The sequence below is a fragment of the Simochromis diagramma genome, unplaced genomic scaffold, assembly GCF_900408965.1.
Source record: "Simochromis diagramma unplaced genomic scaffold, fSimDia1.1 OVJJ01000514.1, whole genome shotgun sequence".
NCBI lineage: Eukaryota > Metazoa > Chordata > Actinopteri > Cichliformes > Cichlidae > Simochromis > Simochromis diagramma.
In genome coordinates, this window is record NW_024387346.1 from 2,897,826 (window position 1) to 2,918,716 (window position 20,891).

A 20,891-nucleotide genomic window follows, 5' to 3' on the forward strand; every position below is an offset into this window, starting at 1 on the left:
GTTGGAAATCACTTAATGTTATGTCAATAAGACATTTTTAGCTTTACGCCACTGCTTGGTCTGGTTTTCTCACTGTGCCCATTTTCACAAATTCTACTTGGTCTTTACCAGATAAGAGAAAGCTGTGGTTTGCAGGAACACATTCTTGAAGGGGATGATGATGTTTCCACCAGCTTTAATGCTGAACGGGCCCTGAGACTGGGGGGGCAAGCATAACCCATGTAAGGGAAATATGTATTCTCCACCAACTCCTGAAGACAGGCTGAGCTGGCCTTTCACTTCTCCCAGCTGAGAAGGCTCAAAACAGACGTCCACGCTGGCCTCTGAGCCCATGTGGAAACCCGGAGTTACACTCACACTCTTGTCCACGATAAAGTCTGGGTAATCAGTCTGGAGGAGAGAGACAACACGAGAAAATTTCTGTTTAAAACTGACAGAAAGATACAGACACTGAGTTGTGTGTTGACAAATTATAAAGAACACATAAAAAGGTGTCTTAAGAAGTGATGAAGGCTGACACTGAATGCATATAAAGTCATCCTAGCATGAATGTATACAAAGACAGAAGAGGGCTATTTCTTCTTCTTTGTTTTGTTTTTACCTTACAGAAGTACGTGGTTTTGAAGCGGGCATAGTTGATAAACTTTACAGTGATGGTGTGGCTACGGCCCAGTAAAGCGTTAAAGTGCACGGTTTTCTCTGGTGCCGGAGGCAGAGCTCTGAGAAGCAGATCATAGTGGAAGTGGCCCAGCTCACTGCTGAACAAAGTTAGCCGTGCTGTAGACTCGCCTGCTTGCAGAGGCTTGTACTCGAAAGGCAAAACACCCTAAAAGGAAAGGCAGACATTCACAGACAGTGCCTATTAGAGTTTGTTTATGGAAACACAGTTAGGGGTTTTGTTTGTTTGTTTGTTTGTTTTCCATGTATGATGGAAGACGCATTCAGTATTCACCTTGGACTGGCCTGGCACCGTGTGCTGAGGTGGGACAATGATATCACGGCTTTTACACTCAGTGGTGAGGCAGGAAGCTGTGGTCAGGGGGTTCTCTACTTGAACGGTGGCTGAGGCCGCCCGGCGAACTGGTGTCACTAACTCTATGGTGGACAGGACTCCTGGAGACGTGGCTTTGAAGGTAACGAGGTAGAACAAGTACTCACCTGTCTCATGGTGACGGAATGTCACCTGAAGAAAAAGATCAAAGGATGTCATGATGGGTAACAAATGTCAGTTCAGATCTGGAAATGTGTAATGTTTGATCAAACCTTGGTGTTAAACTGTCCCTCTGTATATGTAAAGAAAGACATTTCATAGTCCCTGTTAGCATGGGCGGGGACATCGATGAACTTGATGCCCCTGAGGGACACTGTAGCATCTGGTTTATCAGGCTTTACTATCTCTAGCTGCACAAGGAACCTGAGAACACAGATGAGAACATTCATGACATGACTGAGATCATTCCCTCCACTTTTTATTAAAGTGCTAGAATATTTAAATTTTCGATTTCCACTTCACCCAGCTACAGTTTTTATCTCTGGGTCAGTTTAGGCAGCATACACATATTTAAAAAAAAAAAAAAAACTAGCTGGTAAAGACAGTGGTATATTTTGCTGCTAAATATTTAATAACAGATTTTTAACATTGGCAACATGCAATTTAAAGTAGGAGAAAAAAAACACATATTATTTTTTACACTTGAATGTGTCAGTTACTGCTGCAGAGATTTAGGAGACGTTTCTGCACTCGTGTCACTTTATTTGGAAATCCAGACAAAGATGTGATAAAAACTTATACCAAGCCACCTGGGACCTCCAAACTAAAGGAGACACACAATATCAGCAGCAACAAAACTTAAATTTCAGTTTTTGGCATTAGGTTCTTTTCAACATTCTGTGGCTTCTGTGGCAGGAATTTCAACAAATATGGCTGAAGAAAAAAGATAATGCAAGGATGATGATGCTGAATTTGGACCTTATCCTGACAGTAATCATGCCTCGAGAAGTTTTAATAGCAGCCCATTTCTTATTTTGATGTTTTGTATTTGTTTGTTAGTTTGAAGCGGTTGTTTGTGGTTGTTCTGATCAATGCAATTACATTATTAACCTGCAAAAACACATTTTTCCTTAATAAAGTTTTATTACACATAAATAAACAATATTTGGTGGTTCCATTAACAAACTTCTCCTGTTAGTAAATTAGCTGAATATCATCTCTTGACCTTGTGCTAACCTTGCTGATTCAGCATGTCATATTAAAATGAACTGACTGTGCCTGTGCTCAGAAAACAGTGCAACTTCCCCATAAATATAACCACACCTTTCAGTGTTTTTACCCCGATTAGTAAATGTGGTCTTAAGTGTTTTACCGCTGTTGCCTAGAGAGCCAGTTGTGCACAGGGAGCAGCACGGTGTGGCTAGTTTTTGCCGGCAGCTCGTGCACAATAGTGTCCTCTGCTTTAGGAGGATCAGCAGTTCCCTGCAAGGAGTACAGCATGCCTGTCCCATCGGGAAAAGCAAAAAAGACTGTTCCCTGAGGTAAAAGGAAGGAGAAATGTACAATTTTCAGGGATTAAATCCATTTAATCAATCAATCGTATCTACATGCATTTCATATTTAACTCAGTGCCACTAAAATGACACTGCTCCTCTACCTGATGTTTTTTTCCAGAAGTAGTCATGGTCATAGGTCGGTAGGTGATCGTGAATGCCGTGTTCTGGTGGGGCTCGAAGTTCACAGAGAGTGCAGCACTCCAGTGCTCACCCTCAATGACAGGTGCGATGCTGCAACACTGGTTTGTGGGGTTGAGCACAGACAGGGTCTGAGTGTGAGAGCCACGAACTGGGCAAACAAAATTCACCACCTGCACACAGAGAGATGGCAGCAACAGTTCAGTGACAGATGGCTCAAAGGCGCTGACATTACAAAGAACAGATGATGTGTGAAGTTTAAACTTCTGATGTCAAAACATAATCTTCCCACATCTGAGCTACATCTGCTGATATGAGAAATTAATTCCTGTGTTATGGTAAAAAATTAGATTACCTTCAACTCAATCTCTAGATAGACTTCTTGTAGACATTAGTGTTACTGAGCTCATTGAAGCCAAGTAATATTTTTTAAAAACTCTTATATATGTTTCACATCGCCTGATGTTGACCTCTAACCATTCCTACAATCTGAAACACTCACAGTCATCTTTACTATTGTGCCATCATCTGGTTTCAAATTTATTGAATTTATTGACTGGTTACTGGAAACACTGTGAGTGAGCAGATTTGTATTAGAAACCTGAAACTATGCCATGCCATGTGGTTATTTAAAATAATTAAATGGAAACAGAATTCGTTAGTTTACTGAATACATACAGCACTGCTGCTCTGCATGTGAATACTGAAAGGTAAGATTAAAGTCTCTCACTTTTAACTCAATAGCACAAATAATCACTTGCACATGTAAGTCAGTGGTTTTTAAAAGTTAGATCACATACATGCATCATGTAAATATGACACATTCTCATCCTCACTGGTCTTCAAAAGCATTCAGTTAACCTGAAATAGCTCTTAACAAGTAACTATCCAATGATCAATCAGATGTTTTTTTTTGTTTGTTTACTATATTACTCAACACTGTATTTGTCTGAAAAGGTGCTTCAGTCAAACCTCTCTGCTGGTGGAGGTGGCGATGCAGGAGCCAGTGACAGTAAAGGTGATGGGTGAGGAGGAACCCTCCACAAAGCAGGACAGATTCTCATATCTTGTGTCGTTACGCAGCTCCACAGGGGCAAACGTCACTTGAAAGGAAACTTCCATCCCTGGGTTGATAAATCCTTTTAATGGCACAATGGACAACTCTGCAGGAAAATCCTCTGTTTTCCAGTTAAACCTGTAAGAAGGTGGATTGAAAAGTAAAAAGCAAATAGGAGGATATAATCCTGTGCATGTGACACCTGATTGCAATAACACAATACTGTGTGTCTGTGTGGAGATTTGTTTGCTGGTAGCGTCTAACCTTACCTGGCACTACTGTCGCCAGTATTCGTCATGACAATCTTCTTCTTGACCTGGCAGTGCTGGACCACAGCTCCAAAGGAAAGGCAGTCCTGGTCCAGCTGAACTTCAACACCCTGGTAGTTTTTTGTGAATTATGTTAACGGTAATCGTTGTTATAAGATCATGGCATTCAGTTTAATTCATATTAGTAATACAGTCTATATTCAGAACTTTTTTAAAGGAAGTCTGAAGGAAAGGTTTATTAAAAAATATTTTATGTGACAATTTACTCCTAGAAGCTGATGCTGATCAAGACACATAAAGAAACAGATTATCTGTTTCACAGTGAAATTTATGTACCTGGCAAGAGCCTTGGATGGTCAGCAGGGGTTGGATCAAGCCTAAACACTTTGCCTGCAGCTCAGCAATGAAGGGACGAATGCGCTGATGAGGTGAGAAATGGATCCGAACATTACATGACCCGCCACTAGACTTCAGCTTCAGCTCACCTTCTGGACTGAAACACAGATCCTGGGAGAGAGGGTGACATGAAGTGCTGCTCGAGTGGACTGCTGTTTATGCATATCTTGCCTGTGTTGTCTGTCTGCATACCTTTTGATCAATTGGTGTATCTGTGCTGAGCATTAGGGTGCAAGAAAGGTCGATACTGCTGCGGTTTACTAGAACCACCTGTTTTTTCATCTTCTGACCCAGTTTCAGAGGTCCCAATTTCACCTTCTTCTGCCTTGGATGCTCAACTTCCAGCTACAAAAAGTCAGGATATGATATTAAAAACATACTGATTTTGATACATTTTATGGTCAAATTATGAAGCCAGTGGACATCAGAGCATCTTCACATTGGATCCAGGTTTTTGAAAATCTAATATCAATAAAATTATTAAATATGTAGCTTGATTTTATAAATCTTACATGTGTTCAAGTTGCTTTTTTCAAACACATAATACAGTTAAATGCTATATTGATATAAGCCTATATTAGATCTAAAAGATGCCTTTTAATCCATCCATAACCACTGTGAGGTGGGTATTCAATCTATGTTCTAGGTGTAGGCTGACAAGCTGCTGCTGGAGGTACCCAGGTACAAGAGAAAGCTCAGAAGGGACAGGGCCTTCTCTATTGCTGCTCCTAATCTGTGGAACAATCTGCCCCAGCACATTGGAGAGGCCTCTTCACTGTCCACTTTTAAAACCCATTTTTACTCCTTGGCTTATGACACAGTCTGACCCTGATTTTATTGTTTTAATCTAATGTGCTAATTTTATTGTATTAAATGTAATTCTAATTATCAGTTTATACTCTTTTATTATTATTGTTGCTCTTTGTGCTAATTTTGTTATTTTAAATATCATTTTAATTATTATCTATTTTTTTTTACGACAAAATTGTATTTTGACGAAAAACCTAAATATAGTTGTTGAGTCCAACACATGCACAGTGGTTCTCACCTTCATCTCGATGCCCTGCCCCAGTATCTCCACCTGTTTTGTAACACAGCTGTTTAAGATGAAGGTGAGCTTCTCGTGGTACTGACATGGCTCACGAGGATAAAAGGTGAATGGTATCTCTTTTACACCAGCAGGTGACAAAATATCTGCATGGAAGTCCATCTCCAAGAAAGCAGTGTTCTTGAACTGGCACTGGATGCTGAGGAGCAGAAGACAGGAATCTAATTTTAGACTCTCAAAATCTCATTTATTCTGATTATAGTAACAACTGAGTGGTGGAGAGAAACAGAACTGAGGCATCCTGCTGAAAGCACAAGATTTGAAGGATCAGATTCTGTGAGTCAAATTTTTGTTTATCTACACAGCAACGTGCTGTCCTCAGAGTTACCTGACACAAAAAAACAAAAATCTGAATGATACTAGAGCCTGACTGATATATTGGTGGCGTCACTATCAGCGATATTAGCGATATGCTAGTATTTGTATTTGGGACGAATGATAAACACAAATTAAAAAGTAAAGAAGAGGCAGGAGAAACATCCTTCTACGAAGTTCTGAGTGTTGATTTTGCAAAGTTTGTCAAACAGAAATAAACTATGCAACATCAAAAGCTGCAGTTTCCCAGTGGAAACATATAAACTGAACAAATACAACAACTGGCTGATTCGAGCAGAATGTAAATGAGTAATCCATGGTTTGCTGCAGCAGTTAAAAAAAGCGTATTTTTAAACTGCGACACTGAAAAAATGCAGAGTAAAAATTCGAAATTGAATTAAAAGCAATTTATCAATCAGGCTCTAAATGATCCTCTTGTTTCTGGACCTTCTGTGTGATGTTACTTCCTGTTGTAGGAAGCCTGGGACAAGATTATGTGACAGTGAGCTGCAACCACCATGAAGGGCTGACACAGTCATTAAGTTAATGTAATCAACTGTAAAGTGTTTTGAATGTGCACATGTTTGAGTGTAACTGATATTGTCATGTTGCTACCCTATATGAAAAGAATTAAAGATCTGCTTCAGGCAAAGTTACAGCAGTGTCTCCCTCTTCTTCCCACGCATCATGCCGAGTTGGCCAGGACAGGACCAGCCAACGAGCCAGATAAGAGTAAAACCAGTAACATCTTTTGAATGTTTGAAGAACCTTGAATCCTAGAAAAACTGGAATTCAAACTACGACAACAACTGTTTAACATTAAGTTACCATAAATCCAGAAAACTAGTTTAGAGATAAGAAATATCAAATGTCAGTTACCTTACATTTTAAAATAAATCTGTTCCGCTTTGATGATATTTGCAGCAAAACATTATGTGTTAATATAATATTAATATTACATATTATATTATATTAATAAATATGTGAACTCTAATCCAATAGTTCATAAAAAAATCATGCTTATGGTTCGGAGTCTTAAACACACCTGATGTCCCTCTTGCCGTTGTTCCTTAACACTAGGGTCTGAGTTGCCGGTTCCATACCAGGACAGTACAAGAAGCACTTCCCAAAGTTAAGCTTGGTAGAGGAGAATTCGAGACTGGGTGATACAGCCTTGCCTTTTATATCAAAGGCAAATGTTGGCCCACGTTTCACCTGATGAGATGAATCAAGAAGAAATTTACATCAGAAAGGGAAATGCCCAGAAAGCAAAATTCAATAATTATTATCTTTCACACCTAGGGCTGGGCCATATCATACCGTTCACAGTAATACCGGTATAGTGTTAGGCAATGATAAGAAAATAAAATGTCGCGATAGAATATGGGTAAAACGCACATGCGCAGTGCCTTTGTTTTCATACGCACATGGCAGAAAAAGCATGGCGGCGACGGAGAATGAGAAGGCGAAAGAGGATCGTCGAATGAAACAGATGAACCAGAATTGGTTTGTAAAAATGGTGCAACTTCAGTGGTGTGGAACTGGTTTGGCTTTCATCCGTCAGATACACACCAAAGCACATTTTTTGGTAGGGCATGCAAGCGGGCCGTCGTTATTACCGTGTTTTTCGGAAAATAAGTCGCTCTTAAAATCCTTTGATTGTCTGAAAAATGGACAGTGCTCCTTATAATCCTGTGCGCCTTATGTATTCTGGTTGTGCTCACAGACCTCAAACCAATTTTATGTAGTACACGGCGCTCGAAAATCTGTCAAAAAATGTTTTAGCACGACCTTGATAAGCTACAAAGCCACATTATACATGGTTATGCTCAGGATATGTCAGCCCATTTCCACTGGAAATGCCTTTTGGTTAAACTGTCAGCAAGGAAACAAAAAAAACATCACACAATACTCAGATAGACAGACTTAGTTCTAAAAGATGATCTATTTTTATGGTATAACAATAACTGCTAATGAAAATGATAACTTCAGCCAAACTGCCTACATGTACATGAGCTTGTCTTAAAAGAGAACTACAAGCATGATGTTTTCCTTTAGACTTAAAAGCCTCGCTGATCCTTTAAAGCATGTTACCTCTGTAAAAATCCACACCAGCCTATTACCTTGATATTTAGTTTGACGTCTTTGAGGTTGCAAATGCACTGGGGGGAAAAACACAGTGAAGACTGCAGCTGCTTCCCAGCATCGATGGCAGCATTTTGTGTTTTTGTGACTAAGTGCTGTTGCAGTGCTTTGGGACCCGTTAGTTCAAAGTTCACTTCCAGGATGAATCTTGACAGATTGGACACCAGAAAAGTAAAAGTGGATTGCTCTGAAATCCCCACCTGTACAGAAAGACACACAGGAAGCTCTAAGTTGTCATGTAAAGGAAGGTGACTGTACATATATACATATGAATATTTTTGTCTGTATCATCAAACTGTGTTGACCTCCCCAAAGTCCAGAGTTTCTTGGTGGTTGGGGGCAATCATTTTGAGGCCCCCCTCTGGCTTCTCAACTTGTACAGAAGTGCTCAGGGTGAAACAATCAGCCTTAATGATCAGTGTGAGTGGCTCTGACTTCTTCTTCACCCTCAGAACCACTTTGAAACTCACATAACCTTCACAGGAAGGTGTGAACGACACCAATAACGGCAACCTGCACAAAACAGTTTACAATTATCTGATGCAGTTTTCTCTTGGACTTTCTATAACATGCCATTGGGGAGCATATTTCATCGTTATCTAATTAAGATTATAATGTCATTAACCTGTTTTTGGGTGCCACTGTGCCAGTCATGGGCTCCAATATGAGCCTCGATTGCTGGTCTTCACAGAAAAGAGATGAAGGAACCACAGAGAAATGGAAGGGTTCTTCCTCTTCACTCACAAAATTAACTGCCTGTTCCACTTTTTGTCCTTTAAGAGTACATGGAAAAATTCAAAGTAATCTGTATCAGAATGTGATAGATTAATTTATTCTTAGAAAAACCTATTGTAGCAACACATCTGCCATTAACACCAAGATATCATTAGAGACAGTATATTTACTAATCTTAAGGCATAAACTGAAAGAGGAGCTGTGTTGGAAGTGGGTTGCAAAGCAGCTTGCAGATGCACATCAACCATAGGCAGGCTAAAGCAACTTAGGTAGCATGCCCTGTGTGAGAGCTGCCAACTGGATTTGTGGAAGGGCATTGGTAGAGCCATCAACTGATGCAGGCAGGGGCTGAGTTGGCAGAGCAGGACATCATCACACTTGCTGTAAATCTAAGCTCAATTGAATGACATGTATTCTTTGTTGCATTTCATTAGTCAAGCCAGTTAAAGACAAAAAATCATCTAATTTTACCATCAAAAGAAGCAAATACGCACAAAGTATGAGTATAAGGGATTATTTGAACGTTTGCGTTTGTATATATTAAAACTGAATTACCAAGAAGCAGTTCCCCAAAGTCAAAGTGAGGTCTGTCGAGATAGGTGATTGGTTCTCTAGCAGTGCCCACACATAGGAAGGGAACAGATAGCGATAGAGTGTCAACAATGAAGGTCCAGAAGGACTCCACTGCATCCAGCTGCTCGGCAACATACTCAAAACACACCTGCAAACAAAGCAGACAAAGCAGGTTCAGGGGTGGCCAAGACTCATTCATGAAAACAGACAAGTTACTGGAGCTCAAATTGCCAAAAACGTTAATGGTGGTTCTGATAGAAAGGTATCAGAATACCCAGTGCATCACAGTTATTTGGTATTTTCATGGCAAAAGAGAGGTGGTGGTGGTGGTGGTGGGGGTGGGGGGCTAGATATCAGGCAGGTGGTCATAATTTTACTCGCCCCGGAATATAAACAAAGGCTTCATCAGGAAGCTCCGGTGACGCGAGAGGTCAAACGTTGGACTGTCCAATCAGAGGCGACGCTGCAGGACGTACTCGGTGATGTAGACTGGGACGTATTCCAGGATACTTCCGCAAACATTGACGAGTTTGCGGACACAGCGATTAGCTTCATTGGAATGCTAGTGGATACCATCATCCCCTCGACTACAATTCGGACCTTTCCCAATCAAAAACCTTGGGTTGACTCTACTGTCAGGAGAGCTCTCAAAGCACGGACCACGGCCTACAATATGGGGCTCACATCGGGCGATATGACCAACTATAAAGCAGCTTCTTATGGTTTAAGGAAGACTGTGAAAGCGGCTAAAAGGCGTTACAAGGACAAGGTGGAGTCGCATTTCCAATATGGCGACTCCCGACGTATATGGGACGGGCTACGAACAATCACAGATTATAAACCCAGCACTGTGAGATGTACGAAACCGGAATTAGCTGACGAACTCAATGCTTTTTTTGCGCGTTTTGAGGCGCCTCAGTTTCAATCTCAGAGCCCTGCACCCGCCCCCGCTGCTGAACCAGCACCACTGATACTCTCTGAGCATGACGTGAGGAGAGCTCTGAGGGCAACCAACTGCAGGAAGGCAGCGGGACCAGATGGCATACCGGGACGTGTGCTAAGAGTATGTGCAGATCAGCTAACTACAGTTTTCACTAACATCTTCAATGCCTCCCTGGCCCAGCAGGTAGTCCCCACCTGCTTTAAAACATCAGTGATTGTTCCGATCCCTAAGAACACCCGCCCAGCCAGCCTAAATGATTATCGCCCAGTGGCCCTAACATCTGTAGTGATGAAATGTTTTGAGAGGCTCATGAAACCCTTTATTAGTTCTTTCCTCCCTCCCGACTTGGACTCATTGCAGTTTGCATACCGGACAAATAGATCCACTGGAGATGCTGTAGCACAGGTCCTGCACACCACACTGAGACATCTAGATGAGGGACGTGGGAACTATGTGAGAATGCTGTTTATAGACTACAGCTCAGCGTTCAACACCATAGTGCCCCACATCCTTACGGATAAGCTCCGGGATCTGGGATTCAGCACATCCTTGTGCAGGTGGATTCACAGCTTTTTGACTGCGAGACCACAGTCGGTGAGAATAGGGGATGTGTACTCTCATACCCTTTCACTGAACATAGGGGCCCCCCAGGGATGTGTGCTTAGCCCTCTTCTTTATTCCCTCTACACCGCGGACTGCACGGCCAGATACCCCACTAACTCCATTGTGAAGTTCGCTGACGACACAGTGGTGGTAGGACTCATCTCCGGGAATGACGAGAGGGCCTACCGAAGCGAGGTGGACGGATTAGCAAAGTGGTGTGTGGCAAACCACCTCTCCATGAATATCAGCAAAACAAAGGAGATGGTGATTGATTTTAGGAGACAGAGAGGCGAGAAAACTCACACCCCAATTCAGATCAATGGAAACCCTGTGGAGAAAGTCTCTAATTTTAAATACCTCGGTGTTTATATCAACGAGGACCTTATTTGGAACACACATACGGACTTCCTCATCAGCAAAGGCAGACAGCGCCTCTATCATCTGAGGCGTTTAAAGAGGTTTAAGATCTCCAAGAACATCCAGAGGAGATTCTACACCGGGGTCATTGAGAGCATCCTGTGTAATAACATCACGGTGTGGTACGGGAACTGCACAGTACAGCAACAGAAAGCCCTGCAGAGGGTCGTGCGCACAGCTGAACGCACTATGGGAACATCTTTACCAACACTGCAGGACATCTACGCTGAAAGGTGCAGATCCCGGGCCATCAGGATCACTAACGACTCCAGCCATCCCGCTTACAAACTGTTCAGGCCACTGAGGTCAGGGAAACGCCTCTGTAGCCTGAAAACAAGAACTGAAAGGTTCAGGAGGAGTTTTTACCCACAAACAGTGAGACTCCTCAATCAAAACACAAATCAGACAACATGATGGACAATTCCATACACAGTATATAATTTTCCTTGAGTTTTATCCTTATTTTTATTTGTATTTTTTTTATCATTTACATCTGTATTTATGTAAATACGTACACTATAGCTCTTAACTATTACAGCGTAATATTTTGCACGATATTATACATTTTTATACTTTTATATAGATATTTTTTTAGTAAGATGCACAGTCGGGGGGGGAGTACTTTTTAGCCGGAAAAAACATTTCACTGTGTGTTGTACTAGTTATAACTACATGTGACAAATAAATAAAGAATTGAATTGATAATGCTATATACTGTTAGTTCAAGAAAAACACGTGGAGTGAGTGAGATGAATAAAGACAGATAAAGGTAAAAGAAGAGAACCCAAGACTGACAAATGGAGAAAATGAGATCAAGATGGGAATGAGGTAGTACACTCTGTGAGATACTTTACGATGAAAAGACCATCATTGTTATGTGGCTGCACTCTGTCTATTCTTACTTCTGCTTTGTTCCCAGGGGGAATGACACCAGATGGAACGAGACAGTGGAAATGGCTCCTACTTTTGTCCTCACACCTCCATTTGAATGAGTAGGGCTTACTGGTTGGGTTCACCACACTAAAAGACCTAAAGAGTCAACCGAGAGCATGAAACATCCTGGGTTACACTGACAGAGATAGAAGTTCTAACCTTACTTGCTATTACCTTGTTGATGGTACAGACAAACCAATGGCATGAATCTCCAAAATTCTGGTGTTTGGGTCCAGAGAGCCACTGAATTCAGAGTTACGACGGTTCCCACTGATGTAGTCTGAATCTTCCAGGTCAAAGTGGAATTGGGGCAAAAGGCTGCGGCCACACACTGAGATACACGGGACCTGTTCCCCATCCTGCAAGTTCTGAATACTGGAAGAAAAGTGCATACTCACAAAAAGGAAAGAAAAGCATCCAAACCATTGACGCCATTTTCAAAAAACTTGAAGAAAATACCTAGTTAAACGTTTACCTGCATGGAAATGTTACACTTCCCTTACCTGCAAAACAGCTTTCCCTGAAAAGTGGACACCTGCAGGGGTAAAAAGCGAACAGTGAAGTTCTGCCTGGCACCCGGCTTCATGGTCCCTACGCTGGGTTCAATGCTGAAAGGAGGAAGCTCAGGGTTCAACATTAGAAGTGACAACAAGTTCGCCAGAGGACGGGCTTCAGTCAGCGATCCTGCTGATCTGCTGCCAGGTCGAGAAGTCGAGGTCCCCTCTGTTAAACACCACATGTAGACATTTACACAGAGTCAAGTCCAGGTTTTAAAGTATTCACGTGTAGGTACAGAAAGAAATAGCACTTATTTTCAGGATCAAATCCAACAATGACAAGTTGACCCAATAATATTGATGATATAATATTTCTGTCGTACCTTCTTGGTCACAGCTGACAATATTGCTGCTTGGATCCATGAGAACTTCCCAGGAGAATTCCACCTTCACACTTCCCTCATTCACAACCTGCAGTCTACGTGCGTGTGTGCAGACAACAAAAAAAGTAACACTCAGAAATACTCAGAAAGAAAGACATATTTTTGAATTTACATTTATGGTGTCCACTGTTGAGGAATGTAATGTTAGATATACATCACATATAAGCCTTTAGTGGCTATCTTTTTGATCTTTAGTATTTTCATTTCTATCTGATGAATAAGAAACCCCAAATAATGTTTCACAAGAAAACCATGTTATATATTATTAGGTTTGATGACTTGGAATATGTTGTACACAAAACCTGACTTACTGCTGCAGCCTGGTTTGGAAAAGCATGGTGTTCTCAAAGAGGATGGTGTCTGTGCTGCAGCTTAACTTCACATAGTCGCAGACAGCACTGATGCGTAATTCAAGCTCCACCTGAGAGCCGTCGACCACAGAGCAGCAAGGCTCAGGATCTGTTCTTATCACCTGGATAAAAGAATGTGATTTATTAACTTGTCTCCCTATACAGCATTTGACACCACTTGTCTCTCTAACACAATAAGCTAGGCCCACATGTACCTTGTCCTTTACAGCCTGTTTGGATGCATCTGAAGCTTTCTCTGAAGAACTCAGCCAGTGTACCGTCTTGTGTTGGTCATCCCAGTCAGCTACCTCCTCTACAGGTTGCTGGAACTCCACCTGGCAAACCTTACATCTCATTTGCAGCTGAGACAGAGTCACTGCCTTGCTGGAGCTAAATGTGACAATCACTTCCTTAGAGCAACCAGCATGAAGGTGTCCCACCTGTAACAATAAGCAGCTAAATGTTTTCCTGAGCTGGCAGTAAAACAAGCAAGAGAAAATGAAAAATTACTACAATCAATGTCTTAGGAAAGGAACTGCGTGTGTTCAGAAATAATGTCTATAGCTGTATTTACTATTTGTTGACGCTGGTTTGATTCAAGATTTTTTTTATTGTCATTGTCATTTTATTGTCAGCACTACCTCAAATATGCAACGCAGAACGAAATTATGTTGCACAAGCTCATATAAAAACAAAAAAAACATCAATACAAAGTTTAAAAAGAGCAAGTATAATAAATAAATGAATATAAAGTCATTGGTACGTATTTAAAACCACAAATTATTTAATTATTGCACAAGAGAAATGCTGATTGCACTGAGGCATTATTTTGTTTCAAAAATAATGCCAAACTAACCAGCAACCTTTGACAATGCACATTTTATCACTGCTATGAAAAAGTATTTTTTGGCTCCACCATTTAACAGTTTTGACAGCCTCTGCCACTTTGTTGATATTTTACCTGTGGTGAAAAGCTGACATGAGGTCCACTAGGGGGCCACTCAAACCTCAGCACCTGGCTGCTGCTGTGGTTGGTCATAGTAAAACTTTCTTTGTATGGAACGTTTACATGGCAGTCACCAAAATTCAGCACCTCATAATTACCTATAAACAAGAAATTAGGTCTTTAATAAAAGACTCAAGCTTGTGTTGAACTAAATCACAAGATTAGGAGGTTTTGTAAAAAATCTTATGCCATACCTTCTTTTTCATCTTCATGATCTATATCCTGCAACGACCTGCTGATGTGATCTAGAGAGACGATTGGCTGGTAAGCCTCTCCTGTTACTTCTATTGTAGTGTTGCTCTGCTGGTTGTCCTTCACTTGCAGTGACATTTTTGCCTTGACACTCAAGGGTTTATCAGAGCAGAAGCCAACCTCAATCTCCACTGGTTCATTAATCTTCAGCTTTAGGTTTACTCTGTGCACCGATTTGTGCTCTGTGGAGAAGGAAAAATGTCAGAAATCATTGAGGAGTGGGAAGTGTGAATGGTTTAAAGCCTCACCCACTAGTTTTCAGTGCATTTGTTAAACTAAAACAAGATCACACTTGACCTCAAAGAAAAGACAGGGTAAAACCGAGTCATGTCGGTTAGGATCTATAAATCATAAATTGGGACATAAATTGAATGGGAAGTTCTTGCAATAAGGTCACGTTGATGCTCATGGACTATGAAAAACTGCCAGCTAATGCGATGAATCGTTACAACAATATGTAAGACAGTACCCAGCAATGTTAAGATGGCCACTTAGGAGAGAAAGTCACACTACAGCCTTAAGAACTCAGACTTAGATTAAAGAAATGTCAGCTGTATTTTCAGAGTGCCGTGGTAAAACGAGCATTAAAACATTACAGTTAAAATTACAGTGCACTTTTCTGTAGGCGTTGTTTCACAAATACAAGTTTTATTTACCTGAAGCACGCTGTGTGGAGTCCATGGAGGTGTTAATGTTGTCAGACGCAGCTTTTAGGGTGAACACACCATGCTCATCCAGCATGTCAATCTGGACCTATACACATTTTCAGAAAACACATTCATTATTCATGAAATCCTACCAAGACTGTTTGCTATGTTTCTGAATGCATTGTAAATAATAATATTTATATTTTGGTATAATTTGGTTTTACTGAATTTAAAATGGATAAACAGACGAAATTTGGAATTTTTCCTTCTTCTCACCTCAGCTGGAACATTTCCATTATTTAACAGCACCAGGGGTCGGATATGTCTGCGCCCTACCGGTACCCGTCTGAAGTGCAGCACTGGGCTTCCTTTACTGCTCCTCAGACCTGGACGTACCACACAAACACTGGGCAGAGTGCCTTGTCCCAAAAGGTCAAACTCCAGCATGCTGGTCTTAATTGTGGGTGTCACTCTTAATCCAGCAGAGAGAAGAGAGCAGGGTGGGAGAAGTCAGCAGCAGAAAACAACCGGTGCTGTTACTCTGTTATTATATACAGTAGTTACAGGGATAAAAAAGGGATAGAAAAACTAAAGACAACACCGCAGTGGCATACACAGTCATTTGCTTCTTTACCTTCCACTTCCCTCCACCTTGGCCTCAAACACAACACTGTAATGCTGCATTGCCTGAGGTGTGAAGGTGACAACAGCAAACGCGTGCGAGAGGCTGGGAATGCTCAGTGTTGTCACAGGCAAGTCAAAGACCTCAATGTGTCGGGATGACTGTAAAACATACATATTTTAGACTCAAACTTCTACCTACATTATGATAGACAGAAACAGTCCTATATACATTTATCCTTGTGACTTTAAACACTTCACCTTAGGCCCAGCACTTCTGATGGCCAAGCTGAGCATGCAGGGGACCTTGCTGCTGTTGGTGAGTTTGAAGCGAGCTCGGCTGGTTTGACCCACCAGGATTTTGTTGAAGATAAACTTATTTTCATCCAGCACAAAAATCCCTTTAGCATTGCAAAACTGCTCTGAAGAAAGCTGGCTACTGCTGCAGCACAGATGGTGTTCCTCAAAGATGGAGGCCATATCCAATACTATGCCTAGAAACCAAAAAAAAGAGCTAGATATAATATGATTTAAGTCAAAGAACGGCTAGCAGTAAGTTTAGAACAGAATTTGATCTTTGATCAAAAATCTTTTTAATATGCCTTTGGTAATTTCAGAACTGTAGAGCTCAGCCTGACCAGCTTTACTGATCAAAAAAGAATCATGCAGCTCTCACCTGGCTTGCAGACTTCAGCCAGCAGTTTGTAGGGTATGCCATCAGGATGGTCTGAGGGGTCACGCCCAATGATGTCAATGTGCAGACCCTGGCTCCACCTGCCCAGCTGTTCAGCTGCACAGTCCACTGTCACCAGCTGCTGAGACCCTGGCTGTAGGCTCCCAATGCAGGGAGACACTGAGAACATACCCACGCTGAGGCGATTCTGGAAGAATTCAGGAAAATCAGAAGAAGCAAGGAGAGGTGATGAGAATACTGAAAGGAGTACTTACAAAAAGAAATCAAATTTAATGTCAAAGAGCAGAATTTAGTTTATTTTGCTTTACAAACTATTAAGCATAAAAATCAAAGACACAAAATTATACACAATTTTATTTCATGACCATCATCACCGTTTTTTGTATTGCTCCCCTGTTAAAATTAAGGGGTTTTATCATGTTTCTTATTAATTCACTTTATAGACCTTTTCAATGTCTATGTTGTCTGTTTTACTTTTGTAAATCCATAACAACTCAAAGGAACTGAAAGAAAAAATGTCAGGACTGTTTTGTGATTATTCATGTGTAATTATTAGCTTGACTAATCTCAAAATAAACAGAAAATGTAACTCTAAGAAAATTAATGAAGAGTCCAATGACAGTAAAACCACAAACAGGACCATCTATCAGGCACTGTCACTGGTGTGAAATTCACCAGTGTTCTCTCACCTGAAGAAAACTCTGAAAAGATTCTGGTGGTATTTTGGCAGCATTGGGCCTCCCTGAAAGGGTCTCTCTTGATATAGTCTTACCTGGACCCCTGAGACCAGAATGTAAAAAGAAAAAAAATACACAATTTATTAACAATAAATGTTACAAAATTTTGTTTTGTGAAAACTAAAACTAAAAATGGTGGAGCAAATAAAATATCTTTAAAATAACATGTGCTGGATGTGTTGTTTTTGTGTGTTCTGTTGGCCTACCCTGTCCTCACGGGATCTGTGATCATGCGGCAGATGGTGAAAGAGGCCTCAAAGACCCCATTGTTTTCGATGGTGAAGCTTTGGCTTTTCTTGTTGCCATAGATCAGAGGACCAAAGTTCAAGTCGGATGAAGGTGTGATCTTGTACCTGAAGAGAGACGAACATAAAACACCAAAAACAAAAAAACAACTACTAAGCTGCTTCATATGAACAAAATAAGAGGCTGGAAATGAGATGAAAGAAACACAGTTTTTCAAATTCTATACTATAATACGATAATACAATAATGTTTCTGCACTATTAATAAATAATATATTAATAGTGCAGAATTAGTGAGAGCGTGAATCGGCCTTCACCTGGTGAAAACAGATCGGGCTGAAACCCTGATCGCCACGATAGCTACAGTTTCTCCTCCTGTCCCAATGCTCGGTTCAATCACCTGCAAAAGATTAGCTCACTCAGTGTCAGCTATCAATTATTTAAATCTTTTAAATAAAGTTTTTACTTTTTATGGATCGAACCTGGCAAGGCAGGATAGGTTGGTCTTTAATGAACACTTCCACATCAGGTTTGAAGACAATGTTCACTGTTGTGGGCTTGTTGGGCATCAGACTACCACACTGAGGAGACACTTTGAAAATGGAGTTTAGGTCTGGCTGCACTGGGTCTGTCTGCTCAACATTAAACCTTGTGATAAGAGAACAATAAAATTAAATGACCGTTCCATGAAAACCTTTATATGAATAAAATATTGCAAAAACTACCAGTTTAAACTCACTTGTAAGATACTTCATATTTTCCTTGGTTTTTCAATCTGAGAGACAGTCTGACATCCTCAAAGACTCTGATGGTTCCAAAATTAAGACAGCCATCTGACATAGAAACATGAGCATGTAGTACATTATTGGTGGTTATTATATCCTGCCACCCACTCAGTCAGTCATTTTGCAATGCTATCTGTTAATGGTCCTCAGCTGCGTTAGATGCCGGTTCTCTGTGACAAAAATATTTCCTCATGATAAAAAGGCAGCTCTACTTAATTTTCATTATTTAAGGAAATATAAATGTATATAACAATGTCTGTATGATGGATTTTCAGTTACTGTAACATCCTTGTTACATTTTTTCAACTTAAATATCATTTTTATGTGACTCCTTCTTTTGCATAAAATGTGGAGAATGGAAGTGCAGGTTCAAAATGGTCAAAATCGGATTGTTTACTGCATTTAAATCAATAAAAGGCCCACATTCACTTTCACATTTAAACGAAAAGCTGTTTCATTTGTACCTGGACTGATTTCCAGGTCCACGTCATAGGCTTCGGCAGTAACCTGAATATTTTCAGTGTATACAACACCTAGGATTTTCTCCACATCGGCTACCTGGAAAAAACTCCACATGATGTACTTCTGTGTGTATAACATGTCTATAATATATTCATTTATTTCATGTTATTTATTAACTACAGCATGAGTACTGCTCTGGTTGTACTCTACCTCCAGACGTAAGATTCTCTTAATATTGAGTGGCCTTCGGGCTCTGAAGCGCAAGCTCAAAGGGAAAGAAGAGTTAGGTGAGATGATGCCCTGATCTTGTGGCACAGTGAACTCATCACCCAACTCTTCCACACCCTGCAATCTCCAGGACACTGGCAGAGCTGTCTTATTATACATCATAATGCTGCGGCTGTCCCTCCTAGGCAGGATAAAAAAGGTTGGGTGAAGAGAGAGAAATCCCAAATTATCCACTGTGGCATATTTGGATTTTATCATGAAGCTCCTTTCTTTTGAGAAAATTCTTCATGTTTTTTTTTTTCAAATTCACTTTTGAATCTGTAAACTGAGCAATAGTTATCCGTGTTCCCTGAATTACTGCGGTATATGTTGGTACCTGTGCAGCAAAATCCTGTCAAAGTGCAAATGCTTGCTTTCCAACTCCAACTCTGGCCGAACGCCCCAGCACGAAAGCTCAATGACCACAAGCTCAGGATTGTCTTTGATCTGGCAAATCAAGCCGTCCTTCATTTGTCCTACTTTTGTTGGGTACGACCAAAGCGTCAACTCCTTGTAGGGTGGAAAAGTATTTAAATGTAAGTAGAGAAAGTAGAGTAAAATTATCAGACAGCATTAGTGCTACCTTCTACCTGTTTCTGGTTCGGTTTGAGGGTCATGGCTGGGGGGTCCAACAGATATGTGGTGGCCTGCGTATCATGCTTGAAACTGAATTGGACCTCAGCCTCCAGACATGAGTTATTGTGAATCACCAGCTTCTCTGAGTTCTCGGGGTACCTGTTTTCCTTGTATCTAGAAAACACACACGTGAATCTGTAAATACAAAGAAAGCCACAACCACATGAAACCATTTATAGCCATCGTTCTGCCTCTCACCTGTCTCTGGTCTTGCCACAGAGCAAAGGTCCAAACTCAAAGTATCCAGGTTTAATTACATAGGTCTTCAGAAGCCCCTCTTTAGTTTGAGAGACTTTCTTACTGTGGGGAAACACAGTCCTGTGGAAATCACACACAAAAAGTCAGACTATTAAAAAGCTTCAAACTTAATTCATCTGTGAAAAATAGATCTAGATTTTTACAAAGTGAGGCAGAACACAACACGCCAACTACAACCTCCCCGTTTGCAGTTATTTCACTACATTAGTTCATCACACTATGCAGACTGACGTGTAATCACTGCTGATGGAAGGATAGGTAGAAACTCCTCTGCAGATGAGCTGGTTGAGTCTCCGGGTCCCGACTATCTCAAAGTTGAAGGTATGTTTAAACGTTCCTGGTGACTCTGAGTAGAACCAGATCTTGAGTACCATCTCACCGCCAGCTGGCACAACCCAGCGAAATGCTGTCAGACTAAATGCATACAAGCACACATTCAGACAAGCAGCACCAACAACAAATTAAAAAACACTAATGAACATTAGTGATTCTGCAGTACGTCTTACATATGGCTGCGTTTTTGTTCCAAGCTTGCTTGATGTTCTTCCTGGTCAGTGTCCTCGGGGTGGAAGGAGGCATGTGAACGTGACCCGAGACGCTCTGGTCCCTGTGCTTTTGTTTTGGTGGAAGTCTGTTTCTTGCTCCTGTGAATCTCTCGGCCCGTTTTATCCTTGTCCTTCGCCACTGTGCTGTCCTTAATGGTGGCCTTGCCATGACCTTTAGAGCCTGTTGCCTCTTCCTTTACAAAAACAGCAGACAAACAGTGTTCTGACTTAAAAACCTAAAATTTCATGCTTTTAACACCAAAATAA

General features: G+C 41.0%; 1 protein-coding gene across 2 annotated transcripts in view; it reads right to left on the bottom strand.

The window, feature by feature from the left end:
• Window positions 1–20,891, bottom strand: part of hydin (HYDIN axonemal central pair apparatus protein) — a 56,528-nt gene that overhangs the window by 753 nt on the left and 34,884 nt on the right. Inside the window, exons 52-92 of one of the 2 annotated variants that reach the window (XM_040006825.1) lie at window positions 20,586–20,818; window positions 20,311–20,493; window positions 20,020–20,139; window positions 19,776–19,935; window positions 19,523–19,695; window positions 19,129–19,327; window positions 18,921–19,014; window positions 18,411–18,504; window positions 18,154–18,319; window positions 17,989–18,071; window positions 17,633–17,779; window positions 17,379–17,469; window positions 16,672–16,876; window positions 16,257–16,489; window positions 16,009–16,157; window positions 15,651–15,846; window positions 15,384–15,480; window positions 14,670–14,909; window positions 14,431–14,573; window positions 13,685–13,909; window positions 13,431–13,591; window positions 13,060–13,154; window positions 12,683–12,902; window positions 12,354–12,554; window positions 12,149–12,275; window positions 9,266–9,431; window positions 8,601–8,748; window positions 8,281–8,488; window positions 7,954–8,175; window positions 6,876–7,045; window positions 5,456–5,654; window positions 4,600–4,752; window positions 4,348–4,518; window positions 4,012–4,121; window positions 3,658–3,880; window positions 2,649–2,858; window positions 2,364–2,527; window positions 1,264–1,414; window positions 953–1,183; window positions 602–826; window positions 109–390 (exon numbers count right to left, since the gene is read on the bottom strand). In XM_040006825.1, coding sequence (XP_039862759.1) covers window positions 109–390; window positions 602–826; window positions 953–1,183; window positions 1,264–1,414; window positions 2,364–2,527; window positions 2,649–2,858; window positions 3,658–3,880; window positions 4,012–4,121; window positions 4,348–4,518; window positions 4,600–4,752; window positions 5,456–5,654; window positions 6,876–7,045; window positions 7,954–8,175; window positions 8,281–8,488; window positions 8,601–8,748; window positions 9,266–9,431; window positions 12,149–12,275; window positions 12,354–12,554; window positions 12,683–12,902; window positions 13,060–13,154; window positions 13,431–13,591; window positions 13,685–13,909; window positions 14,431–14,573; window positions 14,670–14,909; window positions 15,384–15,480; window positions 15,651–15,846; window positions 16,009–16,157; window positions 16,257–16,489; window positions 16,672–16,876; window positions 17,379–17,469; window positions 17,633–17,779; window positions 17,989–18,071; window positions 18,154–18,319; window positions 18,411–18,504; window positions 18,921–19,014; window positions 19,129–19,327; window positions 19,523–19,695; window positions 19,776–19,935; window positions 20,020–20,139; window positions 20,311–20,493; window positions 20,586–20,818 — 7,068 coding nt within the window. The remainder of the gene's footprint in view (window positions 1–108; window positions 391–601; window positions 827–952; window positions 1,184–1,263; window positions 1,415–2,363; window positions 2,528–2,648; window positions 2,859–3,657; window positions 3,881–4,011; window positions 4,122–4,347; window positions 4,519–4,599; window positions 4,753–5,455; window positions 5,655–6,875; window positions 7,046–7,953; window positions 8,176–8,280; window positions 8,489–8,600; window positions 8,749–9,265; window positions 9,432–12,148; window positions 12,276–12,353; window positions 12,555–12,682; window positions 12,903–13,059; window positions 13,155–13,430; window positions 13,592–13,684; window positions 13,910–14,430; window positions 14,574–14,669; window positions 14,910–15,383; window positions 15,481–15,650; window positions 15,847–16,008; window positions 16,158–16,256; window positions 16,490–16,671; window positions 16,877–17,378; window positions 17,470–17,632; window positions 17,780–17,988; window positions 18,072–18,153; window positions 18,320–18,410; window positions 18,505–18,920; window positions 19,015–19,128; window positions 19,328–19,522; window positions 19,696–19,775; window positions 19,936–20,019; window positions 20,140–20,310; window positions 20,494–20,585; window positions 20,819–20,891) is intronic. The other variant, XM_040006827.1, reaches the window with a different exon arrangement.